General features: G+C 41.8%; 1 protein-coding gene across 1 annotated transcript; it reads right to left on the reverse strand.

The window, feature by feature from the left end:
* Positions 1–5,505: 5,505 nt before the first annotated feature.
* On the reverse strand, positions 5,506–14,051 carry SKA3 (spindle and kinetochore associated complex subunit 3). The gene is made up of 7 exons (XM_009082153.1): positions 13,946–14,051; positions 11,771–12,191; positions 10,100–10,200; positions 9,146–9,327; positions 8,735–8,938; positions 8,479–8,597; positions 5,506–5,647 (listed from the first exon to the last, which is right to left on the reverse strand). Exons 1-7 carry the CDS (start codon positions 14,049–14,051, stop codon positions 5,506–5,508), a joined length of 1,275 nt encoding a protein of 424 aa, XP_009080401.1.
* Positions 14,052–16,055: the final 2,004 nt, after the last annotated feature.

The raw sequence follows: 16,055 nt of genomic DNA on the forward strand, positions 1-16,055 counted from the left end.
ATGGGTGGGATGTTTTGCCCAGGTGAAGGCTCGCACCTCTAGTGCGAGAGAGAGGTGCTCCATGATACAGCTGCTGTGAGGAACCCACGGGTCAGAACAGCTCAGTGGCTTCTGTGTCAGCAGGGGCAGGTGTGAGACCCCTGCCACCTATGTGCTGGGTCCTGACCATATATATGATCAGCTTTGGTTTTTGGCACCTTACAGACCTGGACATACAGAAAAGCAAAGATCCCTGCTAAGTGGCCTCACCGATTGCCAACAGGGCATCATCTGTCCTGCAAATTGAGTGAGGCGAGTCCTGCACTAACCAGCATGTAATTACAGAATTGCACAGCTCCCACCAAAGACAAGGACAGACCTGACATTAGAGGTGCACAGGAATATGGGCATTTCCTCATTTTTCTGTCCTGGTTTTTGCTTTAATAAGGATAATTCTCAAATGTAGTCACTATATAAGGCAACAGCAGCAAGTGAGCCTGGGTCTGTGACTCAGCTGCTCAGCTTTGCTGCTGGAACAGGAGACACGGCCCGGGGAGGGCCTGTGCCTGCCCAGCCTGGCAGAGGAGAAGAACATCTACTGGCTTTATATGGGGTGACCCATGAAGTAAAATCACCAGGAAATGAACATGCAGAACTGCCTTCAGTAGCAGATACTTCAGCTTGACTAGGTGAGGAGTTCACCTTCCCTTAACTGCCGAATGTATAAACCTCAAATGATCTATTCCTTGGCTGCTTTGGGATCAACATCTCTTGAGAAAGAGATTTGCCCTCAAACATCTGCACTTCACACAGAAAGGTAATGGAGAAGTGAAGAGAGTCCAACCTTTTGTACCTATTGTTATAGGAAAAGACACTCGACAGATCAGTGTGGCTCAGGTTAGGGGTTCCCTACGTCAAAAATCCACTGTGCAATCAAGGCCATGGGCAGCAGCTGTGAAAGCAGACAGGCCAGGCTTCAGCCATCCAGATGTGGCAAGAGGTGAACAGGAAGGGAAAATTGTCACCTGCTGAGCTCCTACTGCACAGGAGAGAATTCACAGTAGCAAGGTTTTGTTTGTCTCTTTCAAAGCTACTATAAAAATTGAGGAGGGATGTCAGTCTGTCAAAAGAGCAAAGTATGTAGAGCACTGTGGTTTGGGGAAATTAAAACATGGTCTCAAAATTACTCAACAGTGAGTAATCCCATATTCTCAGGAAGTGGTGTAGACAATACTACAACTGGATTTGTCACAAGGACTTGCTCTATATGCAGCAATTTGATGAATTTTTGTCCCTCATCAAAGCAGCTGGATGAGAGGGCTTTTTTTTCCCCTTTTCATTTTGGATGCTTAAAGCCTTAACAGACACAGTTCTGCTTCCTGTCTGTACCAGCAACCACCTCTCCAAAGCTTTTATCTCCCAGCTGCATAAGGCAAGGAACTAGGATGACAGCTTTCAGAGGAAGGTTTCCTGACTTTGACATTTCTTAGAGGTAAATCCCATGCACAGCAGCACAGACAGCTCTCACCTCCTGTCCAGGCCCTTCCAGGGATACCATACCTACCCCCACTTCCTTCCCTTGCAGGTGTCCCTCCAGGCATCACCTTGTCCCTGTCCTTCCTTGGAGGGTAGTTTGTCTCTTAACTGGTGACAAGCACCTGGGCCACTCCTGCAGGTCTCCAGCCCCTGTGATCCCTGGCCCCTCCAGTTGCAGTAGCAAACGTGGTGAGCTGGGCTCCCTGGTAGGGCTAGGACAAACACCCACATCCTGACCCACAGGGGGTCAAATGGACCCAGCTACAGAACTGAGGCAACTTCCCCTCATTTCTTCTTCTTACCCTCAGTAGCAGCTACTGTGGGTTGCTCTGCTCCCATAAATGGGATTTCATGTTTCACTTCCTTCTGAAGTACCTTTCCTGCTTGTCTTGAAGGACACTGCATTATTTCCTCAAGCAACTTGGTTCTTGGAACTAAATTTTTTTCCTTCATTTTATCCACCTAAACCAATGCTTTTTTTTTCCACTTTAATAAACAGAACAAAAAGGTTTGTCAAAAATGCTAATTTTTTTCCACACCAAGAAACCCAATGTTACCTCATTACACCTTACACAAACATTGCTGCTTCTGTTGATATTTAGCCAGGCTTTCATTTAGCATGGGGAAGAATGGATTCCTCTTCCACATGCTCAGGCCTTAAATTAAGGGCTCTGTTTTCACAGTCCCCTTCTGATTTCACCACCCCTCCAATATACAGGTTTATACATGTGTGTATACAGACACATGCATGTATGTACAGGAACAGAGACTACAGCCTCAGAGGAGCAGCTGTGTCCTTCCCTGCAGTGGCAGCACGACCCTCATAGTTCTTCTGCAGTGCTTTTGGGAGAGGCTGCTGCATCTCTGGTGGAGAACTGGTATGGGGTGAATTCCCTCCCTATTTAAGGAGTGAGGAGACACACACACACACACTTACTTTGTCAATAACCTGGGCAGTATCAGACACACTCCTCCCTCTGGTACCATGTTCACCATCCGACTGGAGCAGTTGTGTAGACTTAATTTTTATATCTCTGGTCAAATGCAGAAAGGGACATAATGCAGCAGGAAAATATTAAGCATTATCAGCAAGTTCTCACTGCTGCAATGAAAAGCATGAAAAAAATGAGGAGACCTTCAAAACCCTGTTGTGTCAGAGCAAATGAATGACAACAGCTATGATTGTGTTTTAAAGAAGAGTACTGTAATTAATGCAGCAGCTAAGGTGTGACCTGTCAAAACCAAAGCAATCCAGTCACCTGTTGGTGTTGTCTCAGCCCTTATGTCTAGACCTTACAGCAGATCAGTTAGGTTAAAAAAAAAGGTATCAGTTCTGTCTGAGGAATGTGCTTCATAGAACATCCATGTGTTGTCATGACAGGCTGTGCCTGGCCACAAGGACCTGCTGGTGATGAGGAGGAGGTGCCAGGGTGTTCAGAACCCTTTCTGGTGTATTTCCAGTCTCACAGAACTGACAAGCTTAAGTAGACACATCTTGGCCCAAAAAGTCACTTGACCTCTTCAATACTCAGCAAGAAAATCCACTGCACTCTGCAAGTGACAGCTTTGAGGGCTCCTCTGGCTGAGGTGTGGATTCCCAACACAGTGCTTCAGGCAAACACAAGTGTAAGTGTCTTCAGACTTAAGAAACATGGGAGTCTTTAACAGGGGCCAGAAAATGCACCTGGCCCAGGCTTTAGAGGACAGGAGGGGAGAGCCCAACAGTGGCTCCAGGTAGGACATTTGAGGAACAGCACCAGGCACACAGCAGTCCCACAGCAGTCCCACAGCATCACCCCCATTACCTGCCTGCTCAGCTGGGGCTGCATAGAGCCCTAGCCTGGGACTTGATGGCAAAGATGCCACACTCCTGCTGCATCTGGCTTAACAACTGCCCTGGCGAGCAGGAGGCTTATGCTTGAAAGAAAGAAGGGAAGCACATGCATCTAGAAGTATTACAGGTTTGAAATACTATCACAGAAGCCTGCATGGCCAGAAACGAACCACACCACTCTGCATGGATAGGGCCCTCCTGCAAGGGTGAGGTCTGTCCTAGCAGCTCTGTTCCATCCAGCCTAATTCATGCACAACCACCCAAGCAGCTGTCCAGGGGAGGGGGAAGGGGAATTTGTGAGAAGGAATGGTGGGTGCTGGGGTGAAGAAGAGGAGTTGCCACCAAAGTGCTCATGGAGCAACCACCTTAGCCGTCCTTCCCAGAGCAGCCAGCCAGCCAGGTTATGATTCACCCAGCTGGTGAAGGAAGATGTCCTGGATCCCACTCCCCCATCCTTTCCCTTCTCATACCTCAACAGCCATCAGTGCCTTTGCAGGTCACCAGTGATTTGGGTCAACACACAGTCCATAAACAATTTAACCTTGGAAAACAATAATCAGTTCCTGGTGGTTGGGCAAGCAGAAATGGATTCCCCTGCAGCTACAACTGCAGTGACGCAACCCACAACCTACGGCATGGGAGCTGCAGCCGGGGAGGAAAGGCAGGAGCACGCAGCAAGGCAGTGGCTGCATAAGCAATCATTAGGGAATGTAACTGCAGGGCTTCAAACCAGGAATACATTATACCAAAAATTATGGGAGTATTTGAACACCTCCCTGATGGGTATTCTGGCAACTATGCCTTGCTTGGTCTCTCTCCATGAGCAACACCTGTGTAACACAGAATCTTCTGCCATGGACCATTTCTCATGCATATACATTTGTGCTACTTTTTTTTTAAACTCTTCAACTTGAATTAGACAAGATCTAATTTACAGATCTGGTCAGCTCCCTGCACCTTTGTAAAAGGTATTGCTGTAAGAACAGCTCGTCAACCAATGCACTGCTGATGGACTTGTATTCCTGTGGACTAACACAGATGTGATTCCATAGTGTGGCCACTGGATGTTGTCATTGTTCCTTATAAATGCCACAATCTCTGCATTACTGTCCCATGAAGAAACAAGGTACTTTCAAAACAGAAGGCAGATCCCACACCAGCTACAGCAGCTGATACAGTACATGCAACCACCATGAGTGCTGGGACATGCAGTAACAAGAGGAAACAAAGCAAACATCACATCTTACCGGAAATCTAAAGCATCCACGGTGCTTTAAATAACCAAGGAAGCTCGGACTCCAGTTATTGCTCCAGTGATTAATAAAAACATCAAGAAAAGCACAATGTGAGGCACTAAAAGTGATGCTTGCCAATTATCCCTTCGACAACCATCTGGGAAGTCTCATTCACACTGAGATCTCATTCACACTGAGATCCCTGTGGATGTTTAACCTCAGGCAAAGTATTTCCCAGATAAGAAAGCACTGACAACCCTTAAGCTGCTTCCTAGGCAGAACAGTTGAGATGCTCCTTGGACAACAAATGGGATTATGGAGAGAAGCTTCTGTTTGCTGACACATTTGATGCACTTTAAAAATAAATGAAAAAATATTAAGAACCACAGCAAATGAAGCAAAACTGAAGGCTATGCTTTTTTTGGTTACTTCCCAGATGTCCTGCAATACTCAAGTGCAGTTTTGTGCCGGGGTCAACCTTTTCTGACAGCAGGCTACTACTAGAAGATGCGATCCTGTCCTCACCCTCCCCTTGCATCTGATCTAGCGCTCACATGGGCAGAAGCTGAGGTTGAGATTAATTTAGTTTTCTCTTTTAGTTTCCCAAAGGTAATTAGCCTTTCAGTGGCTTAGCAAATGGAAGAAATCCACTGTAAAACTGCACAACCCCTAGACTCTGTGCAAGAGAATTGGTAAAACAGCCTCTAGTGAAAGTAGCCCCTAGTTAAATTAAATAAAGCACAACACAGAACCATACTCTGAGTCAATTTTCCCTGTTTTTCAGGTGATGACTGTTACAGAACCCCTGCATTTGCTACTTAGCTACTGTTTATCCAAACTGGACTTTCTGACAGGCCAATGCACCTATAAGACTCACCCCACAACAAACCAAGGTGTACATTCTAAGTAAGTTCTTTTGCATCATTCCCACTCTGATGTGTTGTGCAGCAGGATGAGTCTTTCTCCAGCAGCAATACTGCTCCCTCCTCCAGCCCCAAGGCTACATCCTTGGTTGTTCCAGTACATCAGACCACCACACAGCCACCTGTGTGAGAGAACTGATCTGAGCAGGAAAAAACAAAAAGACAAAACAAAACAGTAAGCTTTCCCTCCCCCGAGCTTCTTTTGAACACCGATCAGTTTCCAACAGTCTCAGAATGGCTGGGGTTGGAAGGGACCTGTGGAGATCATCTAGCCCCACACCCCTGCTACAGCAGGTCATACAGGATTGCATCCAGGTGCGTTGTGAATATCTGCAGAGGAGACTCCACAGCCTCTCTGGGCAGCCTGTTCCACTGCTTATGTTTCCTTTTTGTCATATCTTTCCCCCACCCCCAATACTCAAACTACTCCTTAGGCCTTCCTGAAACCTAGAAGGTTTTCAAAGGTAAAGTGACACAAACTAAAACTAGTTTTTGTTTGGCTGCTCTGATTATATCTACCTCAGAGCAATGCTCCTCCTACAGAAAAAGAATGTAAATACAAACTATAGTATTATGTGTATTAGGTCAGCATTGTAGGCAGGAAAAACAAAACCAGCTAGGAAAACATCATTTCTAGATTCCAAAAGTCTCATGCCTGTATCACGTCATAACAGCTTGACTAGACCAGAAGATTCTAACACTTCAATTATCATATTGCAGATAATTTGCATCTCTAAATGTTAATTGAATCCCTTTCATATTAGTTAACGAAATAGCTATGAAATGTAGCATCTGGCAAGGAAAATGATGCAAGTGGCTTACAGTGAGAACCACAGCACTGGTACAACTCTGTGTTTCCCAAACAGAGGAAAGGATGGTGGAGTGCTGAGATGTTCTCAAGTTTAGGGAAAACACACTTATAAGCCCTTTTGTGACTTTCATTAGTTGAAGGCAGGGGGAATACAGCAAAGTCTGGGACAGTTGTGCTGCTTGTTCCATTGGATGTTAAATGGAGTCTTTCAGGATACCTGGCTTGCTTCAGGGCAAGAAAGCAGCCATGAAGTGCCGTGGAGGGAGAATGCGGGCTGTGAAATCCCTGCTGTTCCATGCCGGTAAATCTGTCTGGCTGAAAGACTCTTGTTCTGCAGCAGAATACTTTGTACCTTTCTAAGGCCACAAAATTCCAGGACTAGCATCCACCCCTCAATGTGGTTTTAATCTATGAAGATGCTGGAAGCTGGTTTGGTCTCCACTCTCTGAAGGAGTTGAGTAGAACAAAAAATTGTTTTTATAGCAGCCACCAAGGATCCAAGACAGATTTATTTAGTATCTAAAAGTGTTAAATTAATCAAACTCACAGACTGATACATCACACATTCTTTATAATAGAAATTAGCATTTAAAATGACAGTGTGCTCAGGTCAGAACTAATAGAAAAATCACCTTCTCCAGTTGGTTTTATGTATGTTTATCCTAGAGAATTACTATAATAGCAGGAAAAAGGCACTTCTACTTGCTAAGTTTTCTCCAGGACAAGTCTGTCTAAGCAACCCGAGAAATACTTCTGGACATCTCTAGATGTTTACATACCCTGAGGACTTTGAGAAAAAAAAAGGTGGAGCTGAGCTCAGAAAAACATACACTTATCCCCATCTCCTGGGACAGTCTCTCCCTTCTCATGTGTTTCATGCTTGCCCTCACATAAATGACAGAATTTCAGCCATCCACAGGAAGACAACAACTATTAAGAGCAGCCCTAGAATCAGAGGCATAGCCAACACTGCCAACAGCAAACTGGCTGCAAACAAGGATATGTAGCTGTGTTTTCTTGAGGACAACAGTAAAACAGCCTATGCAATAAACAACTCAAGTACTACCTCATACATGAATCTCCATTCCTCTTTGTAACAGAATAAAAGCCCCTAAAACATTTTGGCAATAATTACAATGGAAAATTAAGTACAAATTGCTACTTCAAACAAATTTATCCACATCATGGAAAAAGAATTTGTCTCCATTAAAAACCTTTTTTTGGGTATGGCTCCTTCTTCCCACCAGTATTTCCTTCTGCTTTTTGAACTTGTTATTATTCAGTGATAAGATCCATGAATATGGAACAATCCTAACACGGTCTTCAGCTTGATTTCAGATGTTTGGCTTGAAAACTCCATGATATCCTCTGCAAATATATCCAGATGAGCTTATTTCAATCATATTTTCAAATAGCAGAAGACACAAATATTGAAAACATGTCATTTTTATCTTGACAACAAAAAAATGAAGGGTCAGCTAAAGTGAGAGCTTTGCTGTACTTGACTACTTAAATGGATTCCAACTCCCAAGTATAGTAAGATAACTATTATCAGTCTCATTCTGGGTTGTGGTGACTATTATTTGACTATCTATACATGTTCCTTGTACCTCTTACCTAAATTATCATAATACATATTACACTGAATCAGGAATACCTATACTTAATAAAGTTGTCATAAAAACTTCTTTCTATTCAAAATGATGGAATTTTTCATAAAGCTAATATTGCATTGTTCAAACACTACTGTTATTGCAGCTTTGCAATTCAAATCTTTCTTTGCCAAAATAACCTGAAATCTGTTGTTACTTATTCTCCAAATTCCTTAGTTTTAGTGCCTACATTTACACAGAAGAAAGCATTCGCTGGTGCTTTGACTTCCATGAAGCAAAATATACCTGCAGATAAATGGCTAAAACTCTACCTTCCCCTTTGTGGTTTTTTCGAGTTGGGAGGATTCAAACACACAATCCATTATCACATTTGCTCTTTACAAACAGGCAGTCAGGTACCATGCCAAAAGCCACTTCAGTCACAGAAGCAAGAGCAATTCTGGCAGCTGAAGAGCAAGCAGCTGTGTGAATTCCTAAATGCATTAAAGCATCTTCGTAGCTTCTCCACATAAAATTACTTAACCAAATCTGGAAAATGTAATCATACCTGTTCTCTTTGTTGCAGTAATCAGTGGAACCTTTGTCATATCTTGTAGGATTTCCTGCCCTGGTCTCCATTTCCTTGGGTTTAGAAGAGTCTGCCTTATGGTCATACTTGGACAGAATCTACAGGAAGCATTAAAAGGGAAAAAAAGAATTATCCAAGAACTCAAAGGACAGATTACAGCTATAACTAAGCCTCTTTAGTTTTACTATTTTGATAGTAAAATTATTTAGGTAAAATTATTTAGGTATCAGCTAACCTGTAGAACATCATCTGGTATCTTTGTTATTTTGGGAGCTGGAGGAGTATTGAGTAACTGATCACAGAGTTTTATTTGGGGAGGAGAAAGGTCTCCCAGATGTTTCAGATACTCATCAGAGCTCTCAGCAAAAGGAATGCTGTCTTCTTTGTCTTGCTTATCTTTTGCATCATTCTTTGTCACTGACTCAACCTTTTCCTCCTGCTTTACTGGCTCCTGCAAAAGAGGTATTAAAGGCCTTCAGTTAATTTACTGATGTTAGGTGAAGTATTTAGCAAACATTCTTACAAAAACTACCATTAGAAATTCCTTCTACAGTGACATAGGAGAAAACAGGAAAAGAATCCCAAACTGACATTTTAAAAATTGCTTATGCCAAAGTGTGTGAAAATGTACATAATTGCTATGTACTACCTTAGCTTCTGCTTTTAGCCATCTTGTTTGAAAATCTGGACACTGTGGTGTCGCGGCATGGCTGGGCAGAGGCTTTGTTTCTGGTGACCTGGGTAACACTGTACTGTTTGCTTTGGAAGAGACCGTCACTTCAGGAGTGCAGAACACAAGTACCATAGGAGAAGCCATCCAGTCAGCGGCTAGTAGTAAGGGTGAGTGAAATAGAGAGAAAAATGTATACATACACACATATACGTAAATAGTTCCAGTTCCAGTTTCATTTTCTATTAGCTTTTCATAGATTTGCATATTTTAAACCACATGCAGGTCACATTTATTTGATCCCTCCAAATGACACTATTCCTTAAAACCAGCAAATGCAAAAAAAAAAAAAAAAAGTAATCAATCTAGTGCCATTACTGAATATAACTGAAAAAAACTCAGTTTAACTCAACGTTGCTTTACCTTCTCATTTATTCAGTTGTCACTAAGTTTGTCCCAAGATTGCCAGTTTTTTAAAAAGAGCATGTTATTTCTCCTCTCAAAGAATTTTTAGCATTACTCTTGAAAGACTTCAATTACTGCCTCACTCCTCTCTCAGAGGAGTTTCTTTCCTGTCTTTAAACAGATCTATTGGGTATTCTCAGAAGAAAAAAGAGCTAAGTTGGCAAAACAGTATTTTTATTTCAAACACGGATAAGATGCAGTTATGAAATGATTAATCCTGCTGCATAATTCCAGTTGGAGATGAGTATAAGAATGAGCAAGGTTTTCTATCAAAGTGAGAAACTTTCCCATAGAAGTCACCAGCATTTCAGTTTTTAGGCATTAGTACTCATACAAGGACTGGGCCTGAATTAACTGCACTTAACAAGTAACACAGTTTCAGTTTACCACGTGTTTACAATGCATTCACACAGGCATTATGTAGAAAATGCATATGTCTGTCTGTTTCACACATTTCTAACTCACCATTCTTTGTTCTCATGTTAGATTTCAGCGCAGGAGTGACGATGACTTCCCTGGGTGTCATTTCTGGTACATTTCCTCCGTTATCATCGTTTTTAACCAACCTGAAAACCAAACCCATCAATTAGCTCTCAAGTAATATGAGGAAGCCATAATTAAAGGAATAATGTCAACCTGATCGCTTTTCTAGTATTCATTCATCAGTATGCAAAGTAAAAAAAATTAGTTCTCTCAAAGATGAATTTTTTCCATAGATTTTTTTGCATCTATAATTCTACTGCAGCAATTTGTAGTATGCAAATGTTCAGTCCCTCCACAAATCACCAAACACACTGAGATTTCAATCCAAGGCATTAAGAGGAAAACAAACCCAAACCAGCCAACAAAAAGGCAGGACAGACGTCCCAGATGATCAATTCTGTGCAAGGGGTACAGTCTATTTCATTCTGAATTGCCTCTTGCCTACAAAGCTCTAAACAACAAGATGATCTCTTTAAAAGGAGAGATCCCAAAATTATTTTAAAACAAAATGTAGCAATTTCAGAGTGAGAAGCCATTTAATATTAATTCCACAGCATTAGAGACTGACGTTTTTAAAACTGTTTTTTCATACCCAAGACATTCTCGTGGAAGAATGACATGTGCAGTGAAGAGACAATACCAGGCAAACAGTGGACATTTACCCAGACCACACACAGAAGCGTGTCCATCAGAAAACAGCAGTATATTTTACTTAGAAGAACACATCTCAAGTGTTGGGTTTAAAAAAAGTAACTTTTCAATTCAGTTTTGCCTCGGAATTATGATTTTTAGTTTTTACAACGAGAAGAACAAGTAGAATTTTTAATGTGGTTTTCATCAATGGAATTCCTGCTTTTTGAACAATTTCTCTAACTATCAAATATTTAGCTACTATCAACTTTTAAAACTGACAGTTAGTTGCTAATACTAACTATAAAAACAAGACCTGTTAACTACCTTTACACTACCTTAGAAGTTTAGAAAAATAATTGTACTGCTAAGGTGTTCTATACCTCACTACTGTATTTATTTTCTTTAATTTTAATCAGAACAATGAAAACCTAGAGATGTCCTTCCAACAGAAGACTGGAGCAAAAAGAGCAACCTGTTTGTAAAAGGTGGGGCTTGGGTAAGAGATAATGCACTTCTTCTACAACAATCTTACTGAATGCTTTATAAGCTGTTTGCTGTGTTTATACTCGTAAAGCTCCTGGTACCTTTAAATTGGCTGTGCAAGATCTACAGCAGACAGCACACCCCTGCATCCAAAACCCAAGGTTAGAGAAAGCAAAAGATCACAGACATACTGTGCATTTATAATCCAAACCCAAGGTTAGAGAAAGCGAAAGATCACAGACATACTGTGCATTTATGCTTTGTAATTACATGGGGCATGGAAGGATTCTTCTCGTGGTGCAGTCAAGGGAAGGAGCACATCAGAGATGTATTCCGTGGCAGCGTTTGGCGCTGCAATGGGTACATGAAAAGCATGTAGAGAGTTGAGTAAGGACACAGGACTAAGCAGCTGGTAGATAACAACATATCACCCGCTTGAAGACAAAGAGAAGGGCAATAGTAGCGAGAAATTAGGACAGCAAGAAGACAATACAGAAAACTCATTAGAGAACCAATCTGCTTCAGTAATTTACTTACTTCTTGATTGTCTGAGCAGTTTTATGAATGAGGGACATGGTGTAATCTTCATTCATACACACGGTGTGTTCACTGATGCCAAAATGTTCAAGTTTTGGTGTGACACACTCACAATCATCCATCTTTAGCCTACATTTTGGAGTTCTGGGCAAGGCACGGGGGGTGTGCGTTTGCACGGGAGTCTCATTCTTTGACTTCTGTTGATGTGCTCTTGTTGTGTGCTGTGCTTTCACCGCACTCCAAGGCCTGGAGAAGGCATAGGACGAAAGCCCAAAATCAGCAAGCTGAGGGTTTTGCAGGGGGTCCTTGGGCAGCGGTGGCTTCTCAGTACAAGCAGGAAAATTAGACACATCATTGGCTTTCTCTTCATCAGACCTATTCTGGATAGATGCTGGTGATTCACTGGCAACTTCTTCCTCCTCTTTTTTTGAAGAAAAGCAATGAAAAAAAATCGTGTCAGAAGTTTCTGGTTTAGGAATTTATAGAATAAATTGGGACACCCCCCCAGTATTCAAAATATTTGTTGATTACTGTAAAAATAGATTCCCTCTTTCATTTTCAAGGACTACAACAGGTATCAAAAGCTCACATCAGGCTAAGCCATACTTATGATGCAGGTGACACATTTACCAAATTTCACTCTGCTGGTAAATATTATTTCTAGGAAAAAGCAAAAGGTTTTTACACATGTGTATTTTTTCATAGAATTCATGCATGGAGATGAAAATGTTTTGTGGGCAACGAGTAAAGGCAGCACACACTACTAGAATCATAGAATCAACTGGGTTGGGAAAGACCTCCAAGATCAAGTCCAACCCTACTGTGGGATTACTAGACCATGGCACTAAGTGCCACATCCAGTCTCATCTTGAAATGCTCATTCTTAAAAAACCCAAACCAACAGTATTGAAGTAAGGTTATGTAGCAGCAACTAAAAACTCATGGAAGAAGTTGCTTTTTAGACAACAAGAGTCCACTGCAAAAACACATAAACGTGTATGTTTCTGGAGTCGGACAAACTGAAACCCTTCAAAACATTTGTGAATTTCTGTATGATGTAGTAGAAGTGGAAACGGAGACTATTTAAAGTAAGATACCTTTTTATGTGCATTGGTATTACATATTCAGATACACTTAGCTTGAAAATATTTTTTTAAAGTACAGTAAGGAAGTTACTGTAAAAATCAGAGCCTTCTGCCATATCTTTGTAAAACAGCAGTTGTAGCTTAACTCAGAGGTGAATTTGGTCCATGCCCACAATTCTGTTTTGTGCGATGACAGGATAATCCTCAGGGGAAGGTTAAGGCATGCCCTGCCAAAGGCTTTTTGAAGGCTGAGTGGGCCCTTGGTACCAAAAGGGGCATGTGGAGCACTGAGAGCTGTAGTATTTTAAACTCATTTGGCACGGCTGGATTTTTCAGACAGGTGTGTGTGTGCATTTTCTGACTGGATTAAGGATCTCCCTCCCCTACAACAATCAAGATACTACAGCTTATCACATGTCCCCTAATCCCTGCATGTACTCCTCTTGTCCCATTTGTGCTGTGGAACACAGTATTGTAAGATTTTTCTCTGTGGTGGTTTAAGTTAATGGAACCATCACATACATATACAAATCAGCTGAGGTACATCTACAATAGCTTCTAATGCATGAGAAGCTGAAGTAACGTAACTCTCTGGGCTACAAAAATCTTTGTAACATGTTTTCTGAATATAATTATCACTTTAAAAAAAATCCAACACACAATAATATAAAAGCATGCCAGGAGATTTAACTCCAAGTGTTCATGTTTTGGTTTATCCTTATGGCACCAATCAGAACAAAATATTTTACCCTCTGGGTATTATTACAAAGCAAATAACATTCCTGTGAGGGTGGTGAGACACTGGAACAGGTTGCCCAGGGAGGCTGTGGATGTCCCAACCCTGGCAGTGTTCAAAGCCAGGTTGGATGAAGCCTTGAGCAACCTGGTCTACTGAGTGGTGTCCCTGTCCATGGCAGGGAGGGTTGGGACTAGATGATCTGTAAGGTCCATTCCAACCCCTAAAATTCTATGATTCTGTGAACATAGATGTACTTGATCTCTTAATTAACAGAGATATACACATAGCTAAAGAGAAATGTTTTATAAAATTGTATTTGTCTTCACAAAATGCATTGCCAAGAAATGTTACCTGCAGAGCTCTGAAGAGGTAGCTTGCAGCCATATTTCTGGAACACGTCTCTTATTTTTTCAAGATCTGATGCATTTCTTTGCATCAATATTTCACTTTTCTTCATGAACTCATTAACTGCATGTTTTTCAGAGCAACTTTTACCAAGACTGGCATTAAGATCTTCCTTTGGGGACAGAAAGGAAACAGGAATATTGGTTTACAAATCACCACACGGTAGTTGTTTACACATGGAGTATTTTGGGAATAAGCATTCAACTTCAATTTGGATGAAAACAAGTAGCCAATTTAGGTCCTATCTACACCTGAAAACTATCAGGTATATATACTTACAAAATATCAGGAATATATATAGAACATGAGTGCATAAATCTTACAAAAGTTGAACTGTGATGACAGTTCATACTTACTGGTAGCCTCTCAAACAAAAATATATGCTTTTACTCCATAAAAAGCAATTAGTTTGGACTCTTACTCCACATGTACAAACAATTAGTACAGAGCAGATAGCAAACCTCAGGTTCATGTCCTAGCTTGTCCCCCAGTTATTTCTATGCTTGCTCATTTCTATCACCCATTTTTCCTACTTCTATTAAGGTACCATGAGAACTTTCTTCATGAGTTTAACTGAATGGCTGAAGGTATTGAAACTTCTGTAAAGACTGGCTGGTCATTGTACACAATATTACCTCTTCCATTGGGAGCTGCTGCTCCTGAATCCTTCACCTCACACCTACACCTTGGCCCAGCTACAAATTCCCTTTTCCCTTTGTCTTCTGCTGACCTGAGTGACAATAGTGACTGCAAACTAGTAAACATTGCTAAAGCTACTTTGAGTCACACACACATTTCTGGGTGCTACCCCAGTATCCACAGCCATTATGAAGACTCAGGAGGGAAGTGAACCCAAAAAAAAAAATCACAGCTGCTGAATAACAAAGCTGTATTGTGGTTTAATGATCAAAATAGAACCATAAGTTTATGGAAACCCTCCCACACCTCCCAATTTTTCAAGAAGGAAATGAGTTCAGATGTTACCTTCAGAGTACTGATTTCACAATGCAGGTCACACAAGGCTCTTGCTGAAGATTCATCTTCATAGTCTTTGATATGCATGTTCACATAAAGGGGTTTGGAAAGAAAAAATGCGTCTTAGAGTTTTACCATGCTAGTTAGCACGTGAGAGGCTAGACATGAGCTGGCAATGTGCACTCGCAGCCCAGAAAGCCAACTGTGTCCAAGCTGCGTAGGCAGCAGGTCGAGGGAGAGGATTCTACCCCTCTACTCTGCCCTCATTAGACCCCACCTGGACTACTGCATCCAGCTCTGGGGTCTTCAGCACAGGCAGGATGTGGACCTGTTGGAGTGAGTCCAGAGGAGACCACCAAGATGATTAGAGAGATGAGGAAAGGCTGAGAATTGGGTTTCAGCCTAGAAAAGAGATGGCTTAGCCAACTGTGGCCTTCCAGTACCTAAAGCAGCCTACAAGAAAGCTGGAGAGGGATTTTTAACAAGAGCCTGTAGTGACAGGACAAGTGGGAATGGCCTCAAACTGAAAGAGAGTAGGTTTAGATTAGATATTAGGAGGAAGCTTTTTGCTGTGAGGGTGGTGAAGCACTAGAACAGGTTGCCCAGAGAAGCTGTGGATGCCTCATCCCTGGAGGTGTTCAAGTCCAGGTTGGATGGAGCTCTGAGCAACCTGGTCTAGTGGAAGGTGTCCCTGTCCATGGCAGGGTTGGAACAAGATGATTGTTAAGGTCCCTTCCAACCCAACCCATCCTATGATATTAGAGATGTTGGAGCTGTATGTTAGAGGAAGAGAGCCCAGACAGAGAAAACCAAAAAGAACTAGTTCCTGTTGGATACCCTGCACAGCAAGAGGCTGTTATTAGCACAGTGTGCTAAACTCCACAGAGAAACTGCACAGACTTCCATTTTAATGCTGCAGATAATACTGCAGAAATCAATGCATGGCAGATGTTGACACAATAGGAAGGTCCCTGGGCTATCGAGAATTATTTATGCTAAAGTTTTATCCTTAAAGAGCTTGAATGTGAAAGGATAACAAAGAAATTGACAAAAGCGATATGGACACCACTGAAAACCAGCA

The sequence above is a fragment of the Acanthisitta chloris genome, unplaced genomic scaffold (assembly GCF_000695815.1).
Source record: "Acanthisitta chloris isolate BGI_N310 unplaced genomic scaffold, ASM69581v1 scaffold24519, whole genome shotgun sequence".
NCBI classification, from domain to species: Eukaryota; Metazoa; Chordata; class Aves; order Passeriformes; family Acanthisittidae; genus Acanthisitta; species Acanthisitta chloris.